Source organism: Phaenicophaeus curvirostris, chromosome 8 (genome assembly GCF_032191515.1).
Source record: "Phaenicophaeus curvirostris isolate KB17595 chromosome 8, BPBGC_Pcur_1.0, whole genome shotgun sequence".
Classification (NCBI taxonomy): Eukaryota; Metazoa; Chordata; class Aves; order Cuculiformes; family Cuculidae; genus Phaenicophaeus; species Phaenicophaeus curvirostris.
Window position 1 is genome coordinate 25,778,794 of NC_091399.1, and position 12,269 is coordinate 25,791,062.

Consider the following 12,269-nt stretch of genomic DNA (forward strand, 5'->3'; position numbering starts at 1 on the left):
GTTATGTATTATTTGTCCTGAATTATTTGCGGTATTTCTATCACTGCTGTATATGTTCTTCCAGGTTTGGGAAGATACAGACGCATATTACTTACAGGAGTATTTTTAGAAGGATAACTACTAATAAATCATTTTTAATCTCCTGCATAAATGTAATCTATAGTAAGCCTGGCTGGAAAAAGAAGCATCCCTAGTAAATGTATAATGACTTCAGCATGCTCAGTGAGATTGAAAAAGTTCCATGGAAAGAAAATATGTCATAAAATGTTTATGTTACCACAATCTTTTGAATGAAAGAACATCTTTTATAAAAAAACTATGCTCTCCAGTCTCTGGGTCAGATCTTCACTGTATGTCTGTTTTCCTTACATGCAAGGATGAGTTTTCATCTTTAGCACAGCACATAAGGAGCAGAAAAATTTTGTTTAGATTCATTACCTTAGAGCCTGAAGGATATTGTAATTGTCATCCCTAATGCATGCAGAAATACTGACAACAAATAAAAGCGTTTATTTGTCACAGCCCTTAGTGACACGAGCCCCAGCCCAGCAGAGAAAGAGAAGGCGAGACAATGGATTTAAATTGAAAAAATAAGAGGTTTCAGCAAGACATGAGGAAAAACCTTTTCACCATGAGGATCGTCAGGCATTGGAAATGGTTGTCCAGAGAGAATGTGTGGTTGTGTTAAAATCTTTGCAGGCTTTTAAGACTGGATAAAGCCCCCAGCAACGTGATCTTATACCTGACCCTGCTTTGAGCAGGAAGGTGGATGAGATGACCCTCTGAGGTGCCTTCCAGCCTGAATTATTCTATGAGTCTATTATATGAAATAAAAAATTGGAAAAATAACATTTGGGCATTAGTTATGATTTTGTTACAGAAACTTGCACTCCAGTACTGTGCATCAGCTGAACAAATATTTTTTCCAAAAATAAATTTGTGTGACACATTTGTCAGATCAGCTGGTAACTAACTGACTGGTTTGAAAAATAAAAACTTTGTTCAGCATCTTTTCAGATTACGTGTTTTTGAGAGGTATAAGACATCTCCAAGTGGGGCCAGCAGAGGAAAAAAAAAAAATCAATGATTGACAAGACAGATAAAAGTAAAATGTTAAGGTTTCACTCTGAAAGCAAGTGCTTGCTGAAGAGAGAAATTGTTTCCATTAAACCAATCAAAGAGAAATTTGTGTTCAGTGTTGCATTTCAAGGTGTGCTTCAGAATATAATAAATAAGTTCTGGATTAAGAAAGACTCGTTTATTCTGAAATAATTATTTCCTCAAAGCATTGGAAGTGCACTTCAAAGAAACCACAACATTTAGGAGTTAATTATCACCATAGCCCTTGGGATGTTCAGTCTGCCAGAGCTCTGCTGATGCAGAGGTATTTAAAAGACATGTAGATTTGGGACTTAGGGACATGGTTTAGTGGTGGACTTGGCAGTGTTAGATTTACGGTTGGACGTGATGAACTTTAAGGTCTTTTCCAATCTAAATGATTCGGTCATGAGCAGATCATATATGCTTTTCACCTACGGGAATGAAGCAGGTAGGCATTGAAACCATCACAAGTACTTGAGGAATTCATGTCTGACTTTACTCTGCTCTCCAACTGTTACAGTTCTTCTCAGAACATGGTGGTGCCCTAAAGCCAGGAATTCTGGCTTTAAAATCGTGTATCTTTTTGACCAGCCAAAATACAGCAATATTGCACAAGGTGACATTAAGCAGAATGAACAAACATTTGTAGGGCTGATTCCTCTGGTTTGTGCACTTCCATTATTTCTTTTCTCACCAGTAATACCACTTTTTAAATCTTTGTCATGACAATCCTTCAAAGTCCAGTTCAGAATCACACTCTTGCCAGATAACAGTTAATCACAGAAGTCCTACCTCCTTTGAAATATTTATATATGAGACAATAACAGCCAAAACTTAACTTAAAAGTTAAAACTTTCTTTCCTTTGGGATAGAGCTAGTGGGAGGAGGGCTTCTAGCCAACAACCTGCTCCAGCCTGCGCTGATCTTTACACTTTATTCCCATATATTTAGGACACTTAGCACTACTGTGCTGTGAGATTAGAGAAGTGAAGATGCTACCTCACCAAAGTCATCCCCCAAAGTTATTTTTAAATAAAATTAAGCCTCTGAGATGGATTCAGACTTGAAAACAGCTGGCCATCCATGCACCGATACTCCTTTTAACCACAACCAAAACATCAAGTGCAAACGTGCTAAAGCATTTTCACAAGTTGCCTGGCTCCTTGCCAGCTCAGATCTCATGGCCACTGCTGTGGGCAGCCCGTCCATATCGACTGCAGCCACGTGAAAGACCAAACTGCCTTTTTCAGACCCTCTATCTCCATGGCAACCCTCCCGAACAAACCCAACCAAGAGTCCTAGCAATATCCAGACTTTGTCAGGAGTCAGATACATAGCCTCACATTGTACCTGGAGGTCCTGGAGCTGCTGCTGTGAAGCAACCTGCAAGATGTGACGTTCCATAATTGCTGTTACACAGCAAAACTGACAGCGGTGATTGTACTGGGTGAAAAGAACAAAAAGTATAAAAAAAAGCCAGCCCCACAACAAAAGAATAAAGCAGTAAAACTGCCTGCTGAGAATGTACTTGTTTTTTTTCAGTCTGGAACAAAAAATGCTTTAAAAGCATGCAGAAATTATCATGCAACATAAATAAGACTTTTGACTGCCTTTACTTGTGATAACAAGACTTTATTTTCTTGTAGAGGCCTTATTTTACATCTTCACAATACAGGTTTCTCTTTTCCCAGAATTCATTTTCCAGGGCTACCCCTTTAAATTTGCCAGAAGCTTTGCCTCTACAGAGGTTAGTTTACAGCTCTTTGTTTTATCCTGTCTTGCTGGTAAGTACTTGTATTTTATTATATTTACTCTTTTGGTTTCTTAAGGAAATAGCATATTTTCATCAGGTTTCATAACATAAGAGAGTTCTTCTGTTTTCTGAAGCATTGCTGAATATTCTGATTAAAACTAGCTCTAAGACTAGCCATCAGTTTTCACTGCAGTGCAAAAGGCACCTCCTTCCAATGTGAGCCTTTGTATTTATTGTAATTATTTGTATAAATGCTGCAGTCAGCTCTGAATCCACATAAACCTCACACAATTTAAATTAATTTTGTAGGACTTTTGTGAGACACTGCTGAATAATTTAGTCAAATCTAAGTTGTTTATAACCAATTTTTCTGTGCAATAATTAAGTTTTGAAATCTGTTTCTTAAGAGGAAATCTAGTTTACCTTGTAAAATGTGATGGGAAATACTATGTCTCCAATACCCATAACTGCTTCTGTTTTAATCTGGGCAGGGATGATTTCCTCCTGTGTTTGGCCCACTATTATTGGGCCTAATGGATTGAGTTAAAGGCAGCAACCTTCAAAATCCCACTCCTTTCTCTCTTTGAATGTTTCTATGCTAAACAGACTTCTGGCACCACCTTGGCTTCTGATGGGTTTCAGAAATAATTGTTGATGATATAGTAAATTTGTTTTCTATCCCCTGTGTTCAAACCCCAGTCTTACAAACACTCTCGCATTTGCTCGGTTTTATGCACGACTAAGTCTTTGGCGTTAATGAGACTGCTCATGTGCATAAAGCTAAGCATATGTGCAACTGTTGCATGATCAGGGTCTTAGGATGCCAATTTGCAGTAATAACAGATTTGCATAAACTTACAGTCCCAAGCACTGGGTTTCCTGCTTATTATTAATAGTGAAATTAATTTAGCTGGGTTTTGTTCACTGATGTTATGAGCCTTTTTTGGTTTTTGAAGGAGAATTTAAAGTTATTTTCTTGCCACTCCTGAGCCATTGTTGATTTCATCCCTGTTTTCCTTAATGCACATGGCTTTTTCCCCTCTGTTGGCATACTTTTAAATGCCCACCTTAACCATATTGCTATCAGCTCATTTATGTTAGTGATGAAAGATCGGGTCACACTTCTTAAGCTGAAAATATGTTCCTTGTTGCATAAGAGAGCTGCAGAAATACCATGTGCAAATACCCAGCTAGGACTTATCAAACTCCTGTGCACAAGTCATGCCTTCTGTCATCAAGAAGTAAGGCCCTAAATGAAACCAGTAGCAGCTGTAACCCATTTAGTAGAGATGCCCACAAATCGAGAGACAGCTCACACACCACTTCAGCAGCTGGGTCACATGGAAGCAGAGAAAAGCAGAGTATATGCTCACTGGAATTGCAGTGCAGATCGTAGTGAAGGATAACCTCCCTTCTTATGCTCATCTCTGGTTTTTCATTGTTACAATTGGCACTTAATGCCTGTAATAGAACATCTAAAGACTTCAGGGTGTGAATCTGTTAAGTTCTGCAGATCAGTGTTAAGGGCCGGGTGCCAAAGCAAACATCCTCTCCAGGAGCACGGCCGCATTTTGGATCTCCCTTTTCCATAGCAGGAAGAAAGGAAGGGAATTTGTAATGAAATCAGGCTCTGGATGTGCTTCTCAAGCATGCCACATGGATCTAACAAAAAAGTCTCTCCTTTCATGACAAAAGCAACAGTTGAGATAAGTTCTGGTTCAGCTTACTGTAGGGACCTGTTGAACTACATTTACTGAAATAGCAGGGCTGATGCCAGAATGGAATTAGTGCATGGCTTCAGCTGTACAAGGAATTGAGCATCTGAGGCAGGAGGCCAGCACTGTGCTCTTGGGGATGGTGGGAGGCGTAAAAGACCGAGCCCAGGAGAAAGCACTGCCAGGTCTGTTACCAGTGTGCCCACCAAGGTGAGCTGCCAAGCCGTGAAATTCTGGGGGCTGCCTCATTAGGGAAGCAGCAAAAAGCCAAGCAGGAGGCTCCCACGGAAGGCTGCAGTGGAAGTCTGAGATAAAGTGGAGGAGAAAAGAAAGTGATGTTGTTGGTAATAAACTCTCTTGTTTAGCATTATGTGAGAGCATGTTTTCTGTGATCTGTACCACTGGCACATTTAAGAGTGCTTCTGTGAGTTCCTCGGATATCAAAATGCTTTACTTTAGTGAACCTAAATTTCAAATTACAACTCCCCCATCTGTCACTAATGAGGGCAGCAAAACTTTAGAGATTTCTGGAAGCCATCTGGAGCCACAAAGAGCGAAATCTCTGGAGGCCAGCCCAAGAGGAAGGTATTAACCCTCTTAGTGCTGATGGAAAAGCAGGAAAGCCAGTTCATGTTACTAAATAAATGAGTCTGTGCATATCTGAAAGCCTTACTGCAAGTATTTTCAGTACAGCATGCTTTCTTTATCAGCACAGGGCCCTTACAGCATAATCATAAGAGAAGCCCACAAAGAGTCTTCATTGTCTCTTTGCATGTATTGCAGGCTGGAGGAACCAGAGGGTATCAAGTACACATCCATGAGGGGTGGAAATGGCACTGGGAAGCATCCCAGTGTGTCCTACTTTTTGCAAGGCAAGAATTCCCCTCTCTTAAACAGCTCTGTTCCACTACCAGCGGCTGTTCTCAGGGGCTGCATCTGATTGTCCTAGCTTCCAAACTCTGGCTTGGTTCTTGGACGATATTCTTGTGACAGACAGCACTGCTCCTTTGCCACTTATTTGTTTAAATGGGTTCAAAAGTTCTCAGCTTCCTGACAAATTTTTTCTCCTTTTGTTTTATACCAATCAGTTAATTTGCTAACATCACCCTCCATATCTTCCGATCTTAGGCAAGCTGGCTGCGGTTACTGGTGCCTTTATCGCCACATTACAGCCAGCAGTGAGGAATGCAGGTCAGAAGGGAAATAAGGAGGGACGGCTCTTTTGAAATGGGGAGGAACAAGGTCAGGGCCATGGGGCAGATGGGAGAGGGTGGAAGTGCAGAGAAGGGATGTACTTTAAAAACAAACTCATGCTGCTCTAATCCAACTGCTGTTCAGCTTTATCCCACTTTGCTTATGCATTGCTCGAAATCTCTTTTTATCTTCCTTTGTCTCTTTTACTCTTTCTTTTTCTGCCTGTTATAAAGTCTTCAGGACAGAACTCTATTTTTCTTGTATGTTTTATAAAGTGCTCTGTGTATTTCACATGACATGCTTTTATTAACTTCTGATCAAGGAGTTTGTTTCAAATGGAAACATTAGAACTGATCAAAAATGGGAACATTTTTCACAAAAGATGATGGTGGTTGTTTTGAGACCGCTTTACTTTTTAGTCAGGATTTCTCACCTAACCAACCACAGAGCTTTTTTTAGCTCTCTTCCAGTTACTCCAGATTTACAGGAGTGTGAATGAAAACAGACTGCGACTTTTGTCTTCCTTACAAAAGGGAGAGAGATTTAGAAGAAAGAGACTCATCGAGCACTTTTATTAGAATAAAACGCTTTTTTGGTTTTGGCAGCTTTGTGCTTGTTTATATCAGTGGAGTGATCAGAGATGCTCGTTTTTGTTTTCTCCATTGGTTTGCATGTCCTGGGTGAACAGGACAGTCCTGCTTTATCTCTCAGGATGTTCTTCCAGATCATGAGAAATGATTATGAGGAAACTTGCCCTTACTTCTGCCAGCTGTATACCAGTTGATAAAGAGAAATCCATTTTCTTTCTACCTAGTGCTAAAGTGGAAGAAGAAAGGGTGTCTTCTTTTTCTTTTGTGTGTGTGTGCATGCAGCAAAGCAAACAAAGGTTTAAAGTAAACTTTTTCAAATAACTCTTCTTCCTGGCAGAACTTTCTCTGCCTTCTGCTGGCTGAAGGGCATTGTAATTCATGCAATAAAAGGGGAAAAGATCTGCTGGTAGAGACTGTTTACTTTAACTTTCTGCTTGTTTTGCCTTTACTCCAGGAAAGAACGCAATATTTCTATGAAGCTCTGTTTTGTTGGGGTTTTTTTTTCCTCCCTTTGACTGACTTGAGCGCTAGTAAAAGCATACAATCGACAAACAGGAAACCAAGGGGCTCTCAATTCCAGCAAGACAGAGACAGCATGAACTGTTGCACTGCAAACTTCTTTGAACTGATCCTCTTCAAGTGCCTGGTTGTTACCTGGTAACAAACCATGTACTTGGGCCAAAATTTTCAAACCAGTCTCCTAACCCCTAACACTGGCACTGAAATCAATGGTGGAGTTACTAAACTAATTCAGACTCCAATTTTCAAACAGAATAAGGTATATAAGCATCAAACTACAGGTTTAATCAGTTAGTCATTACTTGTGGAAATACTGCCCCTTTGAGGAGCTGTTTTCAGAACCCGTTTCAAGACCTGATGTGCTGATGAGGGAACTGGTCTCTGCACGGGAATGCAGGACCCTGGGATGTGAAAGCCCCATGGTTGTTGCAGGTCAGTAGAGTCTGTTTGTGGTGGTTCATCACTTTGCAGGCAGCAGCTGGAAACTGAGTTGCTAGTAGAGAGTCACCCTGATTACCTGCTGTAAACTCTGTGTGCTTTTGAGTGTGTGTGTCTGCATGCGCGCTTTTCTTCTTACTGAAAGAGGCTGAAGATAAGAACATGCAAAGGGTTATATAGATAAAATGCTCAGTCCATAGTAAGGTTTTTCAGTGTGCTGTGGTATCTTACATCTTATACTTTATTCTTATATATAAGATCAAGGTTGAAAAAGAAGGAGGAGCATGGGGATAGTCTGTCCTTTCAAGGCAGAGGTGGTTGCTAGGAAGGTAACTGGCACCATATGTGCTGGATCCAGCATTTCTGAGAGATGTAATCTACATTCAGTTGGTTAATAACAGAGCAAGAGGAGTTTTTTCCCTCTTGATCCATAGACAACAGCAACAGTGACACTGATCCACTTACACCTTGTGCCTTGTAGCTGGGTGCAGTGGATCTAGCTAGGACATGCTCTAGCTGAGGACGACACCTCTTACATTTTAGGAGCATTTGTGAGACATCTGCTCATAAGATAGGACTCAGCAGAGTAGAGGCATGTTTTTCTAACAGATCTCAGCTACCAAAAGCAAAAAATCATGGGGCCAAGGTCTGAATGTCTCTCCCTTTGGAAGTGCATTGAGCCAAGAGGTAGAAGCCTGCACTCCGTCAGCTCCTGCCGTCTTCTTTTCATTTTTTTTTTCTTTTCTTTCTTCTCGTTTATATTTTCCAACTGCTAGGGGTGAGCAGGAAGAACAAGAGAAGAGAAATACTCCTGAGACTAGAAGTCAGAACTCCTCCCTCCCACTGTCTCAATTGTGCAGTTTTACTATCAGACTCAAGTGGTCTCCCTTTCTTATCTGTAAAGATGTGTCGGGGAAGGGACACGCAACTTCTCTTCTCCCCTTCCCTCTCTCTTTATGTTACGTGAGTAAAGTTGACACTCTGGTGGTTCTGAGGCGCTCTACCCTGGTAGTCATAGGTGTTCACTGGCCTCGACCTTTGAATGGTGTCACACCGAGGGCTCAGGTACCACTCAGGGAACTGTTTCGCCATAGATCTCCAAGTACCCTCTCTGTGCAAAGGCAGAGCTAGAGGTGTCTGTGCAACTTGGGGTAAGGCAGGGAGATATCTAGGGTTGCAAAACAGACGCTGAGAGCAGTTTCAGGGTCCTGATTTTGGTGGTTGACCTTTAAAAAGCTCCACGATGTGCCTTGAGCTTCTATGAGAACCAACCCTAAATGTTGATCTAGGAAGTGTTAGATTTATTTTGGCAATATGAGCTCTGTTCCCAGGGTGTTCAGGAACTTAGGCCTTCAGAGCCAGAAGGGATTAAAAACTTCACCTGCGGTGTAATGAAAAACTAAGAACCTTATCCAAAAATGTCTGCCTCGAGCTCATAGCTTGTGATGAGATATTGGAAAACTCTTAAAGGATTCTCTCCAGGATCTTGAATTCTTGCCCATTCAGCCCCTTTTCCTTTTCTTGAGTCTGCCACAGTCCTTGAATATATGCGTTTTACAGCATGGCAAATGGGTTAGGCCTATGAGGAAGCATGAATTCATCGTAGTGTCATGGCAAGCTGCAATTTCAAAGGCATAAGTCCTCCATTTTGTAGCCAATAAAATATTTAAAGGGACAAAACCCCAATTTGCTTTATAATCAATAAAATGTACAACTTCTTTATCTTATTAGAAGAGGCTGCCGGTTGCAGTCAACCATTGTCAACAGGCTGTTTGATCTACTCATGAAACAAATCATTACAAGGAACATGGTGCTGCTCCTACAGTATTTTTAATGAGCACTGGCAATACTTCTATGCCATTACAAGACTCCAAAGTGAATTTGTTGGAGGCACACCTAGGCAAAGTAGGAGAATAGGATTTAAACAAAAATAATTGCACTACTTCAGAAAACTCAACAGATTAAGGAATCGTTCAGAATAAAGCAACCCCTTGGCTTTATGAAAGGTATTTAAAGCGAAGGTGGTTTTAGATACAGGTCTGCTTTAGTCTAACCTTGGGGCTGCACAGGATTAAAGGGCACACATGGCTGCTCTCTAGTGGGTTCATCAAAGGGAATGACAAGTCTGGGCACTGACAGGAAAAGAGAAAGGAAGGAGGAGAAAACAGGACAAAGTGGGAGGATGTGAGAGCCTCTTTGGCAGGTGTTTCCCACCAGGATGGTGGCAGTCCCTGAACACAGTGGCCCTGAAGTTCAGGCTGGCACCCAGCACCATTGTATCCCTGCAGTGTGTAAGTTGGACATCCCTAGAAAAGGGACCCCTCCCTGCCATGCACACGCTGCTGGCTCAGATGCTCAATACCCTTCCTCTATGTTTTCATGTCCCTTTGGGATCTGGGCCATATAATTTGAGGAAGAAGGTGACATAGGGCAGGCTGAAGCCACGGCCGTGACTTCTTTAGGTATGTTTCCCCATGAGGAGCCCCCAGTCCCATGGCATCTGTCCTGCAGTGCCATGACTAATCACCAGATGCAGCTGCCGACACAAGGGTCAGGACAGTGTTTTCCTTCCTCCCAGTCCTGAGAGAAAAAGTTCAGTCTTGAGAGGAGGGCCACCCTGGGATTAAATCTGATCTGAGGTTGAGATGATAAACATGGGGCAAAAGCTCCTGTGAAAAGGCGTCTTCCTAATTCAAAGGTGATGCTAATGAAAAGCATACCCTTAGGTCACATAATTCCTGAAATAAGCTACAGAGAACCCCAGGAAGTTAAGGAGAACTGATTTGCAGCTCCTCCTCCACCTCTGACTACATCTGAGGCACTTAGTTCATAAGAAAAAAATCTCATCCACCTGGCAAAACAGAGCGGGCTGAGAACAGCAGCACCTCTGCCGAGTCCCGCTTGTCGTTAGTGCCTTGGGGTAGCGGGTGTGCACTTGGCAGGAGAGAGAACTCCATCCCTGGGAAAAGGTTGTCCTGGGAAGTGGCTGTGGACACTCAGCCTTGCTCTGGACACACCTGCCCGAGGAACTGGGTTTGGGGTCCCCTCTGCAGCCTTTGGAGCCGCTTCAGAAGCTGCTTCAGAAGCTGGACGGGCCCCAGAATTGTCAACAATCCGAGTAGCCTCCTGCAGTCCTGCTGTGAACTGATTATCACATCTAACAAAATAATTTGCTGGAACAAATAACACTTCAAGCTCTGTTGTTTCAGGTGAAACTTAGTCCTAGTAAGTATGAATTTATAATAGCAGCTACGGCATTATGAGTTTCCCAACAGCCAGGCTTAATTCCAAGGCGTATTTCAGACCCTTGCGGGGACACTCTCATCTTTGTACACTGGGATTTGGGGATTTACACACATAATTCCCATTAACGCTGAGAGAAGTTGCAGCGCGCACATCCATATCCCCCTCTCGACGCGGAGATCTCCCCCTGAGGAGAATAACCACGGCTTAAATTCTCCTGCCGTGATAAATTCTCCTTCCGTGGCGGTTTGGGGCGATATTACACACGCTCAGGCACAAGCCCCGGCTCTCGGCTCTTGCCAGGAGGCCTGGGCACCCCCGGGCTGGGGGGGGGGGGGGGAACCCCAAGGCCGCACCGAGCGCCCAGACAAGGGGCTGAAGGGGAAAAGGGGGGTGGAAGGCGAGCGGCGGCGGAGCCCGAGCGCCCCCTGCTGGGGGGAGGCCGCTGGAGGAGCCCCCCCCACCCAGGGCACAGCTGGATATGGGGTGTAGGGTTTGGGTCTGAGGCAGCCAGAGACATTAAAAAAAAATCACAGAATCGCAGAATGAGGCGCAAAAATCAGCGTCCCGCAGCTTGATTCGGGTTGGAAGGGGCCTGAAAAGGAGAGTGTGGAGAGGAGGGAGCTGGGCTCTTCTCCCAAGTGACAGGGGACAGGACGAGAGGGAATGGCCTCAAGCTCCGCCAGGGGAGGGTCAGGCTGGACATTACGAAAAAAATTTTCACAGAAAGGGTCATTGGGCACTGGCAGAGGCTGCCCAGGGAGGGGGTTGAGTCACCTTCCCTGGAGGGGTTTGAGGGACGGGTGGACGAGGTGCTGAGGGACATGGTTTAGTGTTTGATAGGAATGGTTGGACTCGATGATCCGATGGGTCTTTTCCAACCTGGTTGTTCTACAATTCTATGATTCACAAGACATGCTGAATAGCTGACCTGTCTTAGGGAGTGTTATTTTGAGGGGATAGGGAGCAGAATTTTGTTTCACATTGCAGTTCTATGTTATTTGGATTGCTCTAAAGTCTTTTCATTGAAAAATCACAATCTGAGGAAGGTTATAAGTAGTTTCCTAGGAAATTCGAGCTAAAATAACCTAAAGCTGGTTCTCCATTTTCACCTTAAAAATGCAGCTACTATGTATTTTACCATATATAAATGTAATTGTGGTTAGAGGGAATCAGCTACTTGCTGCATGTAATCATTTCTCTGCAAGCCTCTTGAAAACATATAAGGATCTTAAAAAGTAAAAAAAAATATGGAATGGCTTGGGTCAGAATGTACCTTAAAGACCATCCAGTTCCACTGCCCTATCATGGGCAGGGACACCTCCCACTGAATCAGGTTGCTCAAAGCTTCATCCAACCTGGCTTTGAACACATCCAGGGACAGGGCAGACACGACTTCTCTGAACACCCTTTTTCCAGTGCCTCACCACCCTCACAGGAAAACATTTCTTCCTAATGTCTAATGTAAATCCCCTCTCTTTCAGATTAAAAGCATTACCTCTCACCAGGGAGATGGTTGATTCACCTTCCCTGGAGGTGTTTAAGGCACGGGTGGACGAGGTGCTAAGGGGCATGGTTTAGTGATTGATAGGAATGGTTGGACCCGATGATCCGGTGGGTCTCTTCCAGCCTGGTTATTCTATAATTTTATGATTCTATCCCTGCGCTCCCTGATAAAGCGCCCCTCCCCATCTTTCCTGTAGCCCTGGAAGGCTG

The 12,269-nt window shown here is 43.2% G+C and overlaps 1 protein-coding gene across 1 annotated transcript in view; it reads left to right on the forward strand.

Moving 5' to 3' along the window:
* The first annotated feature begins 4,645 nt into the window (after positions 1–4,645).
* LOC138723727 (vitellogenin-1-like) overlaps positions 4,646–12,269 on the forward strand; it is a 74,608-nt gene continuing 66,984 nt past the window's right edge. The window contains exons 1-3 of the mRNA XM_069863088.1: positions 4,646–4,779; positions 5,353–5,441; positions 5,698–5,760. Of these exons, the coding sequence (XP_069719189.1) occupies positions 4,646–4,779; positions 5,353–5,441; positions 5,698–5,760 (286 nt within the window). The remainder of the gene's footprint in view (positions 4,780–5,352; positions 5,442–5,697; positions 5,761–12,269) is intronic.